Below are 16,353 nucleotides of genomic sequence, written 5' to 3'. Positions count from 1 at the left end.
AGGGACAAATCTTAACACAAAGCAGACTTGGGTGTGGTGGAATTACACACTGGCAGGTGGGAGAGGGAGCAGATTTGGGACAGACCTTCGGAGCATCCTCAAGTTAAATCTTTCTAGACAACTCTGAACTTCTCCACTCCAGAAGATAGTCCTTACCATGCTGGCTAATATCACAAATGCACTTTTAAAATAAATTCGTGAATTCGTTTTTCACAACAACAGTGTTCGAGGCTCCAGTAGTATTCTCCCTTAGAGGTAAGCTTACCAAGTTAGTCATCAATGTTCCCACAAAACTGACCGCTCTGGTTGATGGGCACCTTCAGATGGTCAGTTTGTTGTTCCTACAGCTGATCATTTGATACGCAGCCATGCTCATTGTGCTCTCATCAGTTTTTTTCCCCCCGAGACTATTACATCTTCCTCTGAGCATATTTTTAACAAAGTCAAGAATAGAGTTCAACGTTATCATATTTCACCTCTAAAAAGATGTGTGAAATACAGATTATCACCTATCAGATACCAAACAGGATGTTGAAAAAACTAGGGCAAAAAAGGGTGTTCATTTATTGAATCAAGATTTTTAAAGACCTTTTTATGCTATTTAAATGTCATAGTGTGTCAACTGAATCTTCGCACTCTAAAGGTCAAATTACTGAATACAGATATATCAGCTCAAGAACCTGAGTTACTATATTTTTTATGGACATATATTTCTTAATCATAAGCTAAATATCTTTTTTATCTTTTTATCCATTATTAGTAGCCACTACATTAGACATATTTTGAAAATTATCACTCTCCAAGAGCTGTGCAACAAAGGAAAGGTTAAAAAGCAAATAAAATGTAAATATAGTGTTTGTTTTTATAGAAGTTTGCACTTATGCTATTGAATTGTGTAACAAAATGTATAATAGTATTTACAGCAACAAATCAATGAAATGTTGAAAACATTTTTTCAATTCTAAAGATTTCAGAATTGTCAATACAGTATTGAATTCATACATCACAGTGTTAGGCACATAATTGGCCCTCATGGAATGGGACCTAATTGCCTATGAACTGTTAAAGATCTGTTATGTTTGCAAAATTAGGTTAATATGTTACAAGGAAAGCCTACCTTGTTTCCCCAAAAATAAGACCTAGCCGGACAATCAGCTCTAATGCGTCTTTTGGAGCAAAAATGAATATAAGACCCGGTATTATATTATATTATATTATATTATATTATATTATATTATATTATATTATATTATACCCAGTCTTATAGTAAAATAAGACCAGCTCTTATATTCATTTTTGCTCCAAAAGACGCATTAGAGCTGATGGGCTAGGTCTTATTTTCGGGGAAACACAGTAGTAGGTAATATAAAATGTTCATTAGGAATAAATGTCCTCTCAAGTTCATAGTGGGGTTGATATTTTAAAGGTAATAATGTACACAATATATTTGTAAAAGATGTACTATTTCTTGTGGTCGTTAATGGGCATCTAATAATTGACTTACATAATAAAAAGATGTAATGGAATTTAAGATTGTTTAGTAGCCTGATAATTGCCAGGCTGTAGATAAAAACATGATGGCACCCTTCCCTAGGATTGTTTTTTCAAGAGCAATGGTGAGTTTGGGCCAACTTTCAGAGTTAGAAGTTGAGCTTTTCATCTATCAGTAAAAAAAGAGTAAATAAAGGTGCTATGCTTCTTTAAATGAAAAATACATTTAACAGTTTATTTTATTACCATTGTGGGATCTATTCTGGACTTTCTAGCCCACTGGCTCCAAAACAATATATACTTTGGGAGATACCGACTTTGGTAGAGTTTCTTTAGATGTTAGCTGTGCCCAAGCCAAGATTATATACAATAAACAGAAACCTCCATCATTCTCCACTTCCACATAGCTCCAGCTTACTACAGTTACAGTTGAATTACCTGTAGTAAATGTCAATTCTTGTTTTTCTTTTAAAACCATACAAAAGAAGGAAAAAGAGGAATTTTGTGATCTTGGAAAAAGTTATATACACAAATGTCCTTTGCAAGTAAATATAAAATTAAGTAAACTTGTGACGTTTTCTTGAGACAAGGCTTTTTGTTTCAAATTATTTTTTTACTGTAGATGAAAATAAACATATATTGCTGAAACTTTCAAAGCTCAAATCCTTCTTCAGTTTTCCTTTCTTTTGTTGATGTTCATACTATTAACTTCACTACTGTGAAAAGTTGTGCATTTTAACCAGGATAATGCTATGCAATGTGAGCAAAGTTTATTAGAAGAAAGATAATAGTCCAAGCAATTATTTTTTTTTCCTCAATGGTAGAGGATACAGTCAAAACAAGCGTATTTAAGGTCCTTTGTTGCAAAGCTCACTACACTGAGAAATGTGCTCTGAGTCCTCAGATGGAGAGAGAAAAGAAAGGGTAGATTATCAACACCTCTCCACAGTGCTTTAGTTTCTGGGGGAGAAAAGGGAGTGGACGCTGTTAAGCATGTCCAATGACAACTCTGATTATAATATGGTCCAAAAATGCTCTTCTGTGGTTTGGCGCCCCCTTTCAAGTTTTTCTCTTGGAAGCTGTTCAGAGTTTTCATAGCCTTGGTTGATGTAGAATCCACTTTTACCATCACCTGAATAATCTGTCCTGTTAGTGGGAGGCCAGGTTGGGTCTTCTGCCAGCTTTTTTTGCCAGGTCCTGTATTGACTTTTAGAGTAGAATCCAAATTCTTTTTTGATCAATAGCCAGAGCTCTCGATTTTGAAGGACGGCATCCTGGGAAATCAGGTGGAAAAAAACAAACCATCATCCACTTCCCCTGCAGTCAGGTCTCTCCCCACCACACCCTGCTCCCCAGGCCTTCTTCTGAGGTGTGTTGCTGGGCAGCAACTTCTCCCTGCAATTCCCAAGTCGTGTAGCATATCCGCCTGGGTCGTTCCCTTGAGAAGCAAGAGCGTACTTGTGTTCACAGAAATCTACCGAAAGCTTCCAGCCTTTCATTTCCACAGGTTTTCCTAGTTAAATCCTGGCTGAGGATTCACTTAGAATTAGTTTACTGCCAGACTGAAATGATAACTAGGTAATATACTGAATAATGTACTCAAAATCAAGGGGAAAAAATCACTGCTATCTGCCATATGTCACATGGAAGCTGCCAAATAAAGGCATGTTGAATGAATAGATGAACTCTAGCGATCAAATGGATTTTGTTTTCCATTTGAGAAGCTCTCCTTTTTCTGTGTTCACATGCACACAATTTTTACACATTTGTAATCATAGAATTGGTCAAATCTGCATTCCACTCTTGTTTATACTAGACTTTCTGTCATACAATTTGTAGCTACGGTCTTAATAATCATTTTAATGGTAGTGTAACATTTCTTCAAAGTTCTGTATAACTATTTAAACAAACAGCATCTTTACTTTTGAACACTTGAGTCGAGTCCAATATTTTATCACTCTAGATAATACTGTGATAAATACCTTCATACGTGTAAGTTTTTTTTCTCTTTTGGGGTAATTTTTTTAAATATAGTCTCAAAAATGGAATTCCTCAGTTAAAGAGTATGAGAAATTTTATGCTGATTGTATACAATGAGATATTTGTGTGCGTATGTATGTATATCTATTATATGTATTATATTTATATATATATTCTTTAATTTGGTTCATCCATTTTCCTAAGGTACTTACAATATATTAATCTTTATTTAAAAATCTATCTCAAAAAAATAGTACTGAACCTTTTACTGAGTAGATAAAGTGATTTAGTGACACTCGGTAGAAGAGAAATGCTATAGGAGAAGACTTTCAAGGGTAAGAATCGACTAGAATGAGCAATGGCTTCCTTTCTCTCTTAATTAAGGAAGTCCTCCTAAAGACAGCCCTTCATTGCAAAAGGTCTCATTGAATTTTAGAGGTGGCGGTTCACCTGGTCTAGTCTCTACTAGATTATTGAGAATACTAGAAAAGTACAATGCAATGCTTTCAAGTGAGGCAAAATTAGAGTTAATTTGATGTTTTGCTTTCTATGCTACCGATACCTAGAGAATTTCTATGCAGCCTTCAAAGAGTTTTTAATCATTCTCCAAGGAATTTCCTCCCAAAAGAATATGTATAGTTTTTTACAAACCCTTAATAACTACTACGACTGGAGACAAAAGAGTTTGCTCTTAAAAAATGAGCATCTGTTGGGAATGAGCCCTTTTATTTGTTCATCTCCCCGGAAGAATAATAGGAGCCATATAGAAATGACTTTACCTCTACAAAGAAGGCCACACAGAATTGGGTGAAGCAGGCCCCCAAAATCGAAACCCTCCATGACGTTATGGTTGGGAGGAACTGGTAAAAAAGAAATACCGCCATTAAACTTTTCATACCTTACACTTTGAAAAAACACATTTAATTTGTATATCTGTAACAACTCCCTGAGCTTGGAGGGTAGGCATTGCTTTCACCACTTTACAGATGAGAAGCTCAGTACTTGGCCCAAGGACTCCAAGCCAATAAACAAATGGCAGAGCCAGAATTCACAGAACTGACTTGTCTCTTGGCCTGTGCTCCCTCCATTGCCTGATGGTAGACACCTAGGGAAGTGTGCCCTGGGCCGCAGATGGGACACTTGGAGCCTGTGTGTCTCTCTTCGTTTTTATCTTTTCAAATAGAGGGAAGAGGGTATAAGATTAAATAATTCGTCTAATAATATTATTACTTCTAATTCTCTCAAAGCAAAATCTACTTGGAACTCATTCTTTCAGTAAAATTGACCTATATGTAAACATAAGGGGGGCAGACATTCAAGTTTGTTTTAGCTGAAACAAAGGGAACATTTTCTGAGCATATCTTCCCAGCCTTAAATCCAATGGCTTCATGAAAATAGAACCCATCCAACCCACTTCCTTTTAAGGATTAAAGCATACATATTGACCACCAACTACACTTATTTCATAGGTATGAGAGCTACAACTTCCCATGGCTGCATTCATAGCATAAAAAAATAGTCACACACAGACCCCTTTCTGACCCTAAAGGATAGAATATGGATGATTGTGTAGAGGACTGAGCTGTCTTTTGGACTAAAACCACAGACTCTCCACAGCGTCTAAATGCTCGCCTTTAATTCTCATCCCTATTCTGATATGAGTTATTTCAAAGTAACACTTTGTGATTTTTACCTCAAGTTGAGAGAGCCTTTCTCAGGGTTGTGAAATACAACATACTGAGTACAAGGGTTATCTGGAGAAGGCTGTAAGATACGGCAGTGGGTCAGGTCCTTGCAGAGAACCCTGCCACTGCCCTGACCTGGGAGGTCTCTTCTCCGTCCCTTGGCCTGGAAGGCACTCGTCACACTGCTTTGGATTTATTTGCTTAGGTGATGGTCTTTTCTCCTACCTTCTGAGAGTGGTGATGACATCTTAATCGTGGGCCAAGCACACTTTGAAGTTTTGTGTTTCACATATGACTGAATGGTCTAGGTTTTCGTTTCCTAACTGCTTCTCTCTCCACACTTCTCTGCTCTCACACACAGCCATCCTGCCATCATCTAATTAATTTGTCTTAAATCCTCTGCTGAAGAACCTGCTCAGATAGCTTCAGTGACTCCCTGTTGCTTTCAGCATAAATCCCGACTTCACAGGCTGCCTTCATCCATCCATGCCTTCCTCATGCTCCACAACCTGCTGCCTCAGTCTCAGCCATGCTCCCAGGTGTTCTGTGAAACAAACCTTGCTTTTGTTTTTTATTTCTGCCACCCTAATTCTTTTGCATTTCCAAGGCAAAAGAGATTCTTTCAGGCCCCTCTGTCTGTGCTTAGGCTGTTCTCCTGGTTGGGAATGTCCCTACCTCCTACCTAGCAAAATCTAGCCTATCCTTCCAGATTCAGGTCAAGCTGCATCTCCTCCAGGAGTCCTCCCATGATAGTCGCAGACCACTATGTTCTTCCTACTTCTCTTTATATTTTCTTCAAGCATGGAGGGCCACCTGGACAGCCTCAGGTGGCATGGCATGATTTCACTCAGGTATCACTCATCTTCATCACAAAACTACAGATTGGAAGCAAGAGTCAATTCTCCTCTTTCTTTATTTCTCCCACGGTGCCAGGTCCAAGAATGGGTTCTCTAACCTCTTATTAAATTTAATTTTAACCCATTGCACCCGGGATCAATTCATGTCCACTGAAATAAAATTCCCTACAGTCCATGTCTGGCAGACAGAGCAGGACTGGCTTATAATCTACTTTTTCTTGCTCCTCACAACTACATTATGAAGGATTTCTCTTATGTGTTTTAAAAAATTAAACTTGCAGAATTAATTATTACATTAATAAATTAATGTTGTATTAGTATAACATAGAAGAATAAAGTATTCGAACATAATATTTCAGATGTGAACAGGATAAATGTACCCCATTGATACTACTAAGAAAACAATCGGAGCCTAGCATATGTGAACTCCAAATATGTTATTTGCTCTTCTAGTAAATGGGAAGAGCCTCACAATATTCAGTGGTCAGAGAGATGATGGCAATAACTGAGTCACAAACCACAATGCAAATATGGTTCCACTGTACACGTGAGTCATGCCAGATGTGCACGAATGCCGCTTACCTCCATCCCGCGGTATATATCTTCAAAATCAGAAAACAGAATGAAAACTGTGAGGCCCAAGGCAGATATCAGCAGAAGTGAGAATATATCTGAAGAAACATGAAACATTATTTTTAGATGCTAAAGGAATGTTTCACATAATTCGGCACACATTGCTGAATCAATTATCTCTGTTGGGCAAATACCGGATATCTTCAGATGTTTTGTTGTATACTCATATGTTCTAAAATATGTTCTAATGCTTACAAGACAAAGGTGATATCTTAAAATCTTCCCTTGAAAGGCTGGGTGTAGAAAGCTGCTAATAAATGTATTATGGTGAACTCCGTAAAGGAGTTGCCTGAACTGAGGAGACCTGGGAGGCTGGGATATCCTGCAGTGACCAGCCCATGTAAGTGGTCAGCAGAGAGGCCCTGATGCTTTATCACCACGTGTCCAGTGAGTTGTGCACGCATGGATAAACAATCAGTCCACATGGCAGCACCTCATTCTCCTTCATTGCCTAGAGAATAAAGTCCAAGAGTTTTTGATTGACATTCAAGGCTCCAATTAGCTTTTAATCTGATCTCTCCTTGCTTTTCCTTATGTGCATAGAAGAGTTAAACCACAAACCTATTGCTTCCACAGAGGATCAACACTTTCTAGCTTCTGTGCCTCTGTTCACAAAATACCCTGTGTAGATCATATTCTTCCTGTCTTGGCAAGTTCCAGTTTTTCATTAAAAGCCCAGTTCAAATACCACTTTCTCTTTAAAGATGTCCAATCCTCCCTTACAAAATTTTATTTCGTATGGTATATATCACACTCTGCTTTGCATGATCTTCATTTATGTATCAACTAGACTGTAACCACTTGAAAGTGACTTTGTATCTTCTTCTCTGGGGCTCTGAATTGTAAAAGTAAGTGAGAGACTGGCATGCACATCTGCTGGGATCTCTCTCCCTAGCCTGCCCGAATTCCTTCACTTTAGGGAGCTAATCTTCCCAGGATGCACTCTGCCAGCATCACTGCTCATACCTGCCAACCCCATCCACTCCTGTGCCCATCAGAGCTTTTAAGCACTTTTAGGATGGTACCTTATAAATATATTTGATAGCATCAGCAGCTTCGGGCTTAAACAATAGCATGTAATTAGTGGTTCCATGATATAAATGATTCTTATAATACTTGAAATTTATAAACAAACTAGGTTATTTTTATGCTTATTTATTCCAATGTTGATGATCTACTGGCCCCCAACTCTATATAGGTCAATACAAACCAGAAATCAGAGTCAACTGCTCCTCTACAGTAGACCCTAAGTTTTGAAGCCACCAGATCTCTGTTTTCACCCTCATGCACCTACACCTACCCTCTTATTCATCCAAGCCTCGTTTATATATACTGTGTTTGCCCGAAAATAAGACCTAGCTGGACCATCGACTCTAATGCGTCTTTTGGAGCAAAAATTTAATATAAGACCCGGTCTTATATAACATAATATTATAATATAATATATAATTAATATAATATTAGTATAGTATAGTATAATACTAGGTCTTATATTAATTTTTGCTCCAAAAGACGCATTAGAGCTGATGGTCCACCTAGGTCTTATTTTCAGGGAAAAGTGTACATGCAGCCTCTCCCGGAAGAATTACCCAAACTTGCTTGGGAAGGATGTGAAGCAGAAAGAAGAAAAGCTGGAGTTGCATCTCTGAAAATAAAGCAATCTGAGCATCATGGTGATAAGAAAAACACAGGAAATGGCTATGTGGATTTTTCATTTACTTCATTGTTTCCAAGGTCTAGGCACCCAGATGCTGGGAAAATGATGCCCCAAATGTCCATCCTCGTACTCATTAGCTACTGGGCTAAGTGCTGTGCCCCTCACACTGTCCTCAGACTAGTGATCTGACAAGCAAGCCAGGCTAGTGCATAAATGAGCAGTGTGGAAACAAAATTATAAGGCTCTTTTCTTTAATTCAGCTGTGATTGGAAAATGTCATGAAGAACTGAAGTGAATGTTCCTTAGTTAGTCATTATTGATGAGGAAGCTTGAAAGAATGAGGCTCTGTTAACATAGGTGATTTGGGAAGACAAGTCCTGAGCAAGCCATTACAGATTATTTTCAGATAAAGAAAGGGTTATTGAATATTCACACCTGTTCCCATAAAAATTTAACCTGTGCTTTTTTTATATGTCATCATCACAAGTTTACCTTCTGTCAAAGGCTGTTAAGAAGGGTAAAGACTTTTCTATCAAACAAAATTAAAATTGCTCGTATGTTTTAATAGTAGTTTCAAGGACTTTTGACTTGTAACCTTGAGAAAATATGATTTATTATAAGATTATTTTGGTTAAAATATTTGTTTATAAAACTTTTTTCATTTAAAATTATTAGTTATACTTGACATACAGGTTTGTGTTTACCTAAAAACTTTAAATCACTATCATGCAACTAATCCAGCTCTAATAAACTCAATTTATACAAAAGGACTTTGTAGCTCCTATTCAAATTAAAGTGCTAGCTAACGTAATATATCCTCATTGTAAAATATGTTTACAATAAAAAAGGATTATAAGAGATAAACTAAAACACAAAGCAGAATATTTATTTGTTGTGACAAGAGCCAAGGTCATTATCAAATACTGTATTAAAATTTTAAAAATTATAAGAAATTCAGGAAGTTTATAGCAAATATAAACTTAAAGGAAATCTTGGCTTGATCTCAAAACCTTCAAAAGAGCAATACAAAAAAAAAGAGAGGTGGGAGATGAGAACAGAGAAAATGTGAATACTATAATTGCTAAAAACTGGTTTAATATAGTAAATGTCCATTTCTAATTTAGGAATAGGAACAAGACTTGATTTTCTAATATTTATGACTTATTTAGAAAATTAAAGATCAGAGTTTATGCCATATGATATACAAAACTGTAGTAAATTTTCTGAAGCAGAAATTTTATAGTCTAGATTCTCTGATTATGACAATAAAACAAGAAATTATTAAGCAATTTAAATAAAATATCCCTGCTGATATATCAATTAAAAACAAAATTCTAAAAATCTGTTGGATCAAAAAGGAAATCAAGTTTTCTTGTAAGCTATTGAGAAAAAGAGTAATAAGAGAATAAAAATAAAATCCCTTTCCACTTGAATATTAAAATTCACTATTCTGAAAACTAGTAGGTCAAAGAGAAAATTAAGTCATAGTTAAAGACACGTGAAAATATAAAGAATGTAACCCACACTACAATTGTGTGTCTAAAATGCTTTTATAATTTTATAAGAATAAAAGGAAATGCAAAAATTATAAAGTGAATCCAAACATTAAAAATTTTTTTCAAAGATAGTAAGAAGAGGGAAAAAGAATGGAAAAAATATTATATTAGAAAATAGAAAGTATACAGAATCAGAGAGCTGGTTCTTTAAAGACAACTAGTAAAAATACAATTTTGGTAAAAATAAATGAAAAATACAAAAAAAATAACATGTAAGTATTCTTAGGAAGAGAAGACAGTGAAAGAGTTGTAGAAGGCATTAAAAATTATATGAAAATACCACCAAAAATCCTATGCGAAGGCTTGATAATCTCAATAAATTGGGGATTATCTGGGGAAAAAATACTGTTATTTTGAAAACAGTATAAAAAGTGGATTACTTAGTCAATCTTTAATAATAATTCTTTTAAAAGAAGGATTTGGAACCAAGTGACTTTACTGAGTTATTGAAAATTGTCAAGGAATAGACCATTTTTATATATAAAATATTTTTCAGAGGAAAGAAAAATTTGAAGTTTTCAAGTCTAATACCAAACCTAACAAAACATGACACACAAAAAATCAGACCAATCCCATATAAAATGTAGATATTAAAAGACTATAAAATTTAATTCACTAAAATTTATAATCCACCTGAAATAAGTAGGGTTTGCTCAAGAATATGAAGATGACTTAATGTTTCTTTTAAAGATTTTAAAAGGGGGGGATAAAGAAGAATAAGGGGTTCAAAGTTTCAGATATAAAACAAATAAGTCTTGGGGATGTAATAGACAGCATAGGAAATATAGTCAATAATATTGTGATAGCATAGTACAGTGTCATATGGTTGTTGGACTTGCGGTGATCACTTCTTTAGCATAGGGAATATAATCAATACTGTGGTAACTCTATTGTACCAGGTCAGTACTGTTGAATAATTATGATGTACACCTGAAACTAATGTAATATTGTATGTTAGCTGAATTATTTTTATTAAAATATAGCTGAGATACACCATTACATTAGTTTCAGGTGTACACCATAGTTATTCAACATGTACATACATAAAGAAGAGATCACCATGATAAGTCTAGCAACCATCTAACACTGAACTATGCTATCACAATATTATTGACTATATTCTCCATGCTGTAGATTACATCCCCATGAATTATTTGTTTTATACCCGGAAACTTGGACCTCTTATTCTCCTTCATTGTCCCCCCCTTTTTTATTTTTCAAAACAGTTGACATTTAATATTATTTTATATTATTTCAGGTGTACAGTACAGTAGTTAGACATTCATATATTTTAACAAGTGATTAGTTTAGTACTAGTTTAGTACTAAACTAGTATGAAGAAGTGACTAGTTCAGTACCCACCTGGCACTGTACATAGTTATTACCATATTATTGACTATACTCATATTCCCTGTGCTTTATTTCACATCTCCATGACTATTTTGTAACTACCAACTTGTACTTCTTAATCCCTTCACCATTTTCAGCATGTCCCCCAACCCCCCTCCCATCTATTACCCTGATAAATCTAGTACCCTCTGACACCATCTATAGTTATTACAATATTATTGACTATATTTCTTATACTATACCCTATATCCCCATGACTACTGTATAACAACCAATTTGTAATACTCAATCCCTTCTCCTATTCATGTGCCACTTCTATTTGGCAGCCATAAAAATGTTCTCTTTATCTATGAGTTCGTTTCTGTTTGTTTGTTTGTTTGTTTTGTTCTTTATATTCCACATATAAGTGAGATCACATTGCATCTGTCTTTCTCTGTCTGACATACTTCATTCAGCACAATACTCTCTAGGTCCATCCATTCCACCACAGATGGCAAGAACCCCATTCCCTTCCATGGCCGAACAATATTCCATTGTATATATGTACCATCTCGTCTTTATCCATTCTTCCTTCTACAGACACCCAGGCTGCCTTCATGTCTTGGCCATTGTAAACAATGCTACAATGAACATATGGATGCACATGTCCCTTAGAAGTAGCATTGTGGGTTTCTTCAGATAAATACCTAGAAGTAAGATTATTGGGTCCTTCTGTCTCTTGTTATAGCCTTTATTTTAAAATCTATTTTGACTGGTATAAGAATTGCTATTCTAGCTTTTGTTGCTGTTGTTTCAATTTTCATGAAATATCTTTTTCCATCCCTTTACTTTCAGTGTGTGTGTGTCTTCGATCTGAAGTGAGTCTCTTGTAGGTAGCATATGTAAGGATCTTGTTTTCTTATCCATTCAGTTACCCTATCTTTTGATTGGAGCATTTAATCTATTTACATTTAAAGTAATTGTTGATAGATATGTATAGTTATTGCCAATTTACTATTCACATTTTCCACCTTTTTTTTTTCTACTTTTTCTTCAAGAAGTCCCTCTCACATTTCCTGTAACACTGATGTGGTGGTGATGAACTCTTTTAGTTTTTTCTTCTTTGAGTAGCTCTTTTATCTGTCCTTTGATTCTAAATGATAGTTTTGCTTGGGAGAATAATCTTGGTTGTAGGTCTTGCGTTTCATCACTTTGAATATTTTGTCCCAATTCCTTCTATCCGGTAAAGTTTCTGTTGATAAATCAACTGACAGTCTTATGGAAGCTCCTTTGTAAGTAACTAACTGCTTTTCCCTTGCTGCTTCTAAGATTCTTTTATTTTAACCTTTGACATTTTAATAATTATGATGTGTCTTGGTGTGGGTCTCTTTGGGTTCATTGTTTGGGACTCTCTCTGCTTTCTGAGCTTGTATGTCTATTTCCTTCACTAGGTTAGGGAAGTTTTCCATCATTATTTTTTCAAATAGGTTTTCAATTCTTTGTTCGCCCTCTTCTCCTTCAGGTACCCCTATAATGGAAATATTGGTATATTTGATGTTGTCTCAGAGGCCTCTTAAACTATCTTCAATTTTTGGATTCTTTTTTCTGTTCTGATTGGGTGTTTTCTGCTACCTTATATTCTACATTGCTGATTGGATCCTCTGCTTCATTTAATCTACTCTTGTTTCCCTCTAATGTATGCTTCGTATCAGTTATTGTAAACTTTATTTCTGACTGGTTCTTTTTTACGTTTTCATCTCCATTTTTATGTTTTCTCTCTCTTTGTTGAAGTTCTCCTTGAGATCACTGAGCATCCTTACACCTGTGTTTTGAACTCTGCGTCTGGTAGATTGCTTCTTTCCATTTTGTTTAGTTATTTTTCTGGAGCTTTGTTCTGTTGTTTTACTTGGCAAATGTTTCTTTGTGTGCCCATTTTGGCTGTCTCCCTGAGTTTGTTTCTATGTATTGGATAGGGCTACTATGTCTCCTGGTCTTAGTAGAGTGGCCTTATGTAGTAGGTGTCCTGTGGGGCCCAGTGGTGCAGTCTCCCTGATCACCTGAGCTGGGTGCTTCAGGTGTGTTCCTTGGGTGGGTTGTGTATGCCCTTCTGTTGTAGTTGAGACTTGGTTGCTGTTTGCGTGTCAGTGGGAGCGATGGATCCTCAGATTGATTGGTTGTGAGGAATGGTCATGACAGTTGAGGAGCTGATGTGCAAGGGCTGACCCTACAGAGCAGGATTGGCTTTAGCAGGGCTCTGGTTCCTGCCCAGTCTGCCCTTTGGACATGTTGTCCACAGAGGTGGCCAGGTGATACTCTGGCTCAGTCTGGACACCAGACGTGCTTCAGGGACTGAAGCACGGGCCTTCTGGGACTGAACATGTTGCAGGCCAAGTTCAGCTGCAGCCAGGTGGCCCAGGGCCACAAAGCAATCCACAGATGGCCCCCACCTGTGCTGGGCTTAAAGATACCTAGAGGGACCAAGGCTGAATTGAGATAGGCTGCTGCTAGTACTGGGTTTGGGGCTGCTCTGCAAGAGGTATGGCACACACTGAATCCAGATGCTTCTTGTTTGGGTTTTGTGAACTTTTGAGAGATTGTAGGAACATCTGCAGCATGAGCCAAGGCAGACTATGTGTATGGAAAAGAGACTGGAAGCAGTTTGGGTGAGCATGAAAGTTGGGTGGGGCGAAGTCTCAGGGAATAACCAGGTCAGGGTGAAAGAATGATGTTAGCCAAGTTGATGAAGACTCAAATACAGCAGTGCCTATGTCTGCACTCTGGGATAATATTTATCTTTCTAGAACACTCAAGTCTCAAAGACTAATAGCAAAATTCAGAAAGGGCTATGGAGAGAAAATAAATATAAAACAACACTATACCTTTCAAATGTATTAGTGATATCAGTTATAAAACACAATGGAAAAAAGTCATTCACAATATAAACAAATATACAAAAATATACGGTTACTTTCTTAAACAAATGTGCAGGATCTATGATGGATAAAATGACAAATATTTACTAAGAGACATTAAAAGAAACCTGAATAAATGGAGAGACATAACGTATTCTTAAATGTGAAGACTAAAACGTATAAACAAACTTTTCCCAAAGGGGATTTTTAAAGTCTGATAATTTATTCAAGAGTTTATCTGGAAGAATAAACAAGAAAGAAAAGCAAGAAATTTTTGAAAAATGAAGAATAATGAGGATATACCAATCTTAATACTTATTAAAACTTATAATTTTTAAAGTTTAGAAATTATAATCAAGAGTAGGCTGGCATATCAATGAGACAGAAAAGATAGTCTAGAAAATATTAATTATATACAAATTAATACATAAGTATATGACATTTATAAATATAACATAAAATTCACATAATATGAATTATGTATATGAGAAAACCATAAATAAACATGAATATAGGTATGATAATGGTGACATTACATTCAGTTGAAGAATAAGTGGCCAAAAGGAATATTAAATTAAATAATAAAATCTACTGGGAATACTAGCAACTAGTTATATAAACTAGTTTGATCTCTACCTCAAACTATATCCCAAAATTAACATTAGATTTAAAAAGCATTGAAGGAAATTTTAAAAACTAGATAAATAATCATCTGATTTTGTAATGAGAAAAAATTGTGCATAAATGCAATAGAAAAGAATCACAAAGGAATAAACAGTTTATACAAATAAATAAGAAATATAACAGCAACCCAATAGAAAAAAAAATGGATTAAAAAATGTAATAGATGATTCAGGGAAGAAGAAATGGCTAATCACATGAATATATGTTCATCCCCACAGGTGATCAAAGAGATACACGGAATGATTAAAGTAATTTGCTCAATGTTATAAAGCTACTAAGAGGTCAAGTTGTATTTCAATTGATTGGAAAGACTATTGCAAAATATCTTGACACACACACACACACACACACACACACACACACTTAAAATTCTCGATGACTCACAATAGGACAGAACTCATGTGACCATTTAATAGTGTATGTGCTTATCTGCAAATGAGCAGGTTTCTGCCCATGGGCTCAACCACCTGTGAAAATCACCATTCAGTACTAAATTTTAGAGCAATGCAATTGTTTCCTTCTCAGTCAATCACTTCAATAGTGAGCTGCAACTCTGGGGAGGGTGAGAGAATGGGAAAAATATTTTTAAAAATTAAGCTTCACATACTTACAGTTTGTGTAGATGGGTTTTCGAAATGGCTTTCCCTTAGAAAAGATAAATGCCACTGTGATGCAGTTGATGGTCGTGATGGGCCACAGCGTGGTACTCTCAAAACTCAGCATTGAAGCAGGGATCAGAGTTGCATTTCCAGTCCAGTTTCTTTCCAAACTCACATTTGTTGAGAAATTACTTTGGTTGTTCAGAAAGCACTCACTACAAAAGAATCACCAGCATTTATGGGACTTTTTACTCTATTCTTGGTAGGGAAAAAAATAGTTAATCATTACCATGGGACCTCAGCTTTCAAACTGTTGCAGCCAGTAACTACCAAGACATATTTCGTTCACCTCTTGGCAAAGGCAAAGTAGAAATAAAATTCAGAGAAAGCCAATATTGTTCTTTGTCCAGCATTCCATTTAGGATGAGTGATCTGTCTTGAAGGGCTTGAATGACAATTTTCTATGGTATTCCTTGCAATTCAGAATAAATGAACCGTGTGTGTGTGTGTGTGTGTGTGTGTGTGTGTGTGTGTGTGTGTGTGTCTTGGTTTCTCTTCTGTAGACTAACGTGAGCCTTGTAACTTGGGAACTTAGGTGTTGAGTTTGAATCTGCCGACTCTAATCCACTCTCCTCACACAACCAAAGGCTCTTTCTGAGGCTCTGAACATGACACTCTCCTGCTTCTGAGTGTCTATGGCTTTATTTTGTTAATAAATTAAGTACAAACGTCTCAGGCAGTTCCAGAAGACCTTCACATTTGGTCTCAGTGTATCTTTTCAGCCTTATTTTTTGCAAGTCCTCCCATGTTCCTTATACTCCAAACATACAGGAATGTTCCTTGCTCACCACATACCACCATTTGCATACCTCCGGGCTCAGATGTGCTATTCCCTCTAATATCACTCTATCTGAAACATCTTTACTTTTGCTGGAAACATAACTAGTGTCCCCATTCTTCCTTCTGGTGT

At 36.1% G+C, this 16,353-nt stretch overlaps 1 protein-coding gene across 1 annotated transcript in view; it reads right to left on the bottom strand.

Annotated features, from left to right (window-relative positions):
• Positions 1 to 1,350: 1,350 nt before the first annotated feature.
• The window catches only part of ATP13A5 (ATPase 13A5), a 103,274-nt gene continuing 88,271 nt past the window's right edge, over positions 1,351 to 16,353 (bottom strand). The window contains exons 27-30 of the mRNA XM_033131583.1: positions 15,396 to 15,598; positions 6,596 to 6,684; positions 4,251 to 4,331; positions 1,351 to 2,765 (exon numbers count right to left, since the gene is read on the bottom strand). Of these exons, the coding sequence (XP_032987474.1) occupies positions 2,505 to 2,765; positions 4,251 to 4,331; positions 6,596 to 6,684; positions 15,396 to 15,598 (634 nt within the window). The 3' untranslated portion in view covers positions 1,351 to 2,504. The remainder of the gene's footprint in view (positions 2,766 to 4,250; positions 4,332 to 6,595; positions 6,685 to 15,395; positions 15,599 to 16,353) is intronic.

This window comes from Rhinolophus ferrumequinum, chromosome 2 (genome assembly GCF_004115265.2).
Source record: "Rhinolophus ferrumequinum isolate MPI-CBG mRhiFer1 chromosome 2, mRhiFer1_v1.p, whole genome shotgun sequence".
In the NCBI taxonomy this organism is placed as follows: domain Eukaryota; kingdom Metazoa; phylum Chordata; class Mammalia; order Chiroptera; family Rhinolophidae; genus Rhinolophus; species Rhinolophus ferrumequinum.
The sequence above is the reverse complement of the archived record's forward strand: the minus strand, read 5'-3'. Positions and strand labels throughout refer to the sequence as shown.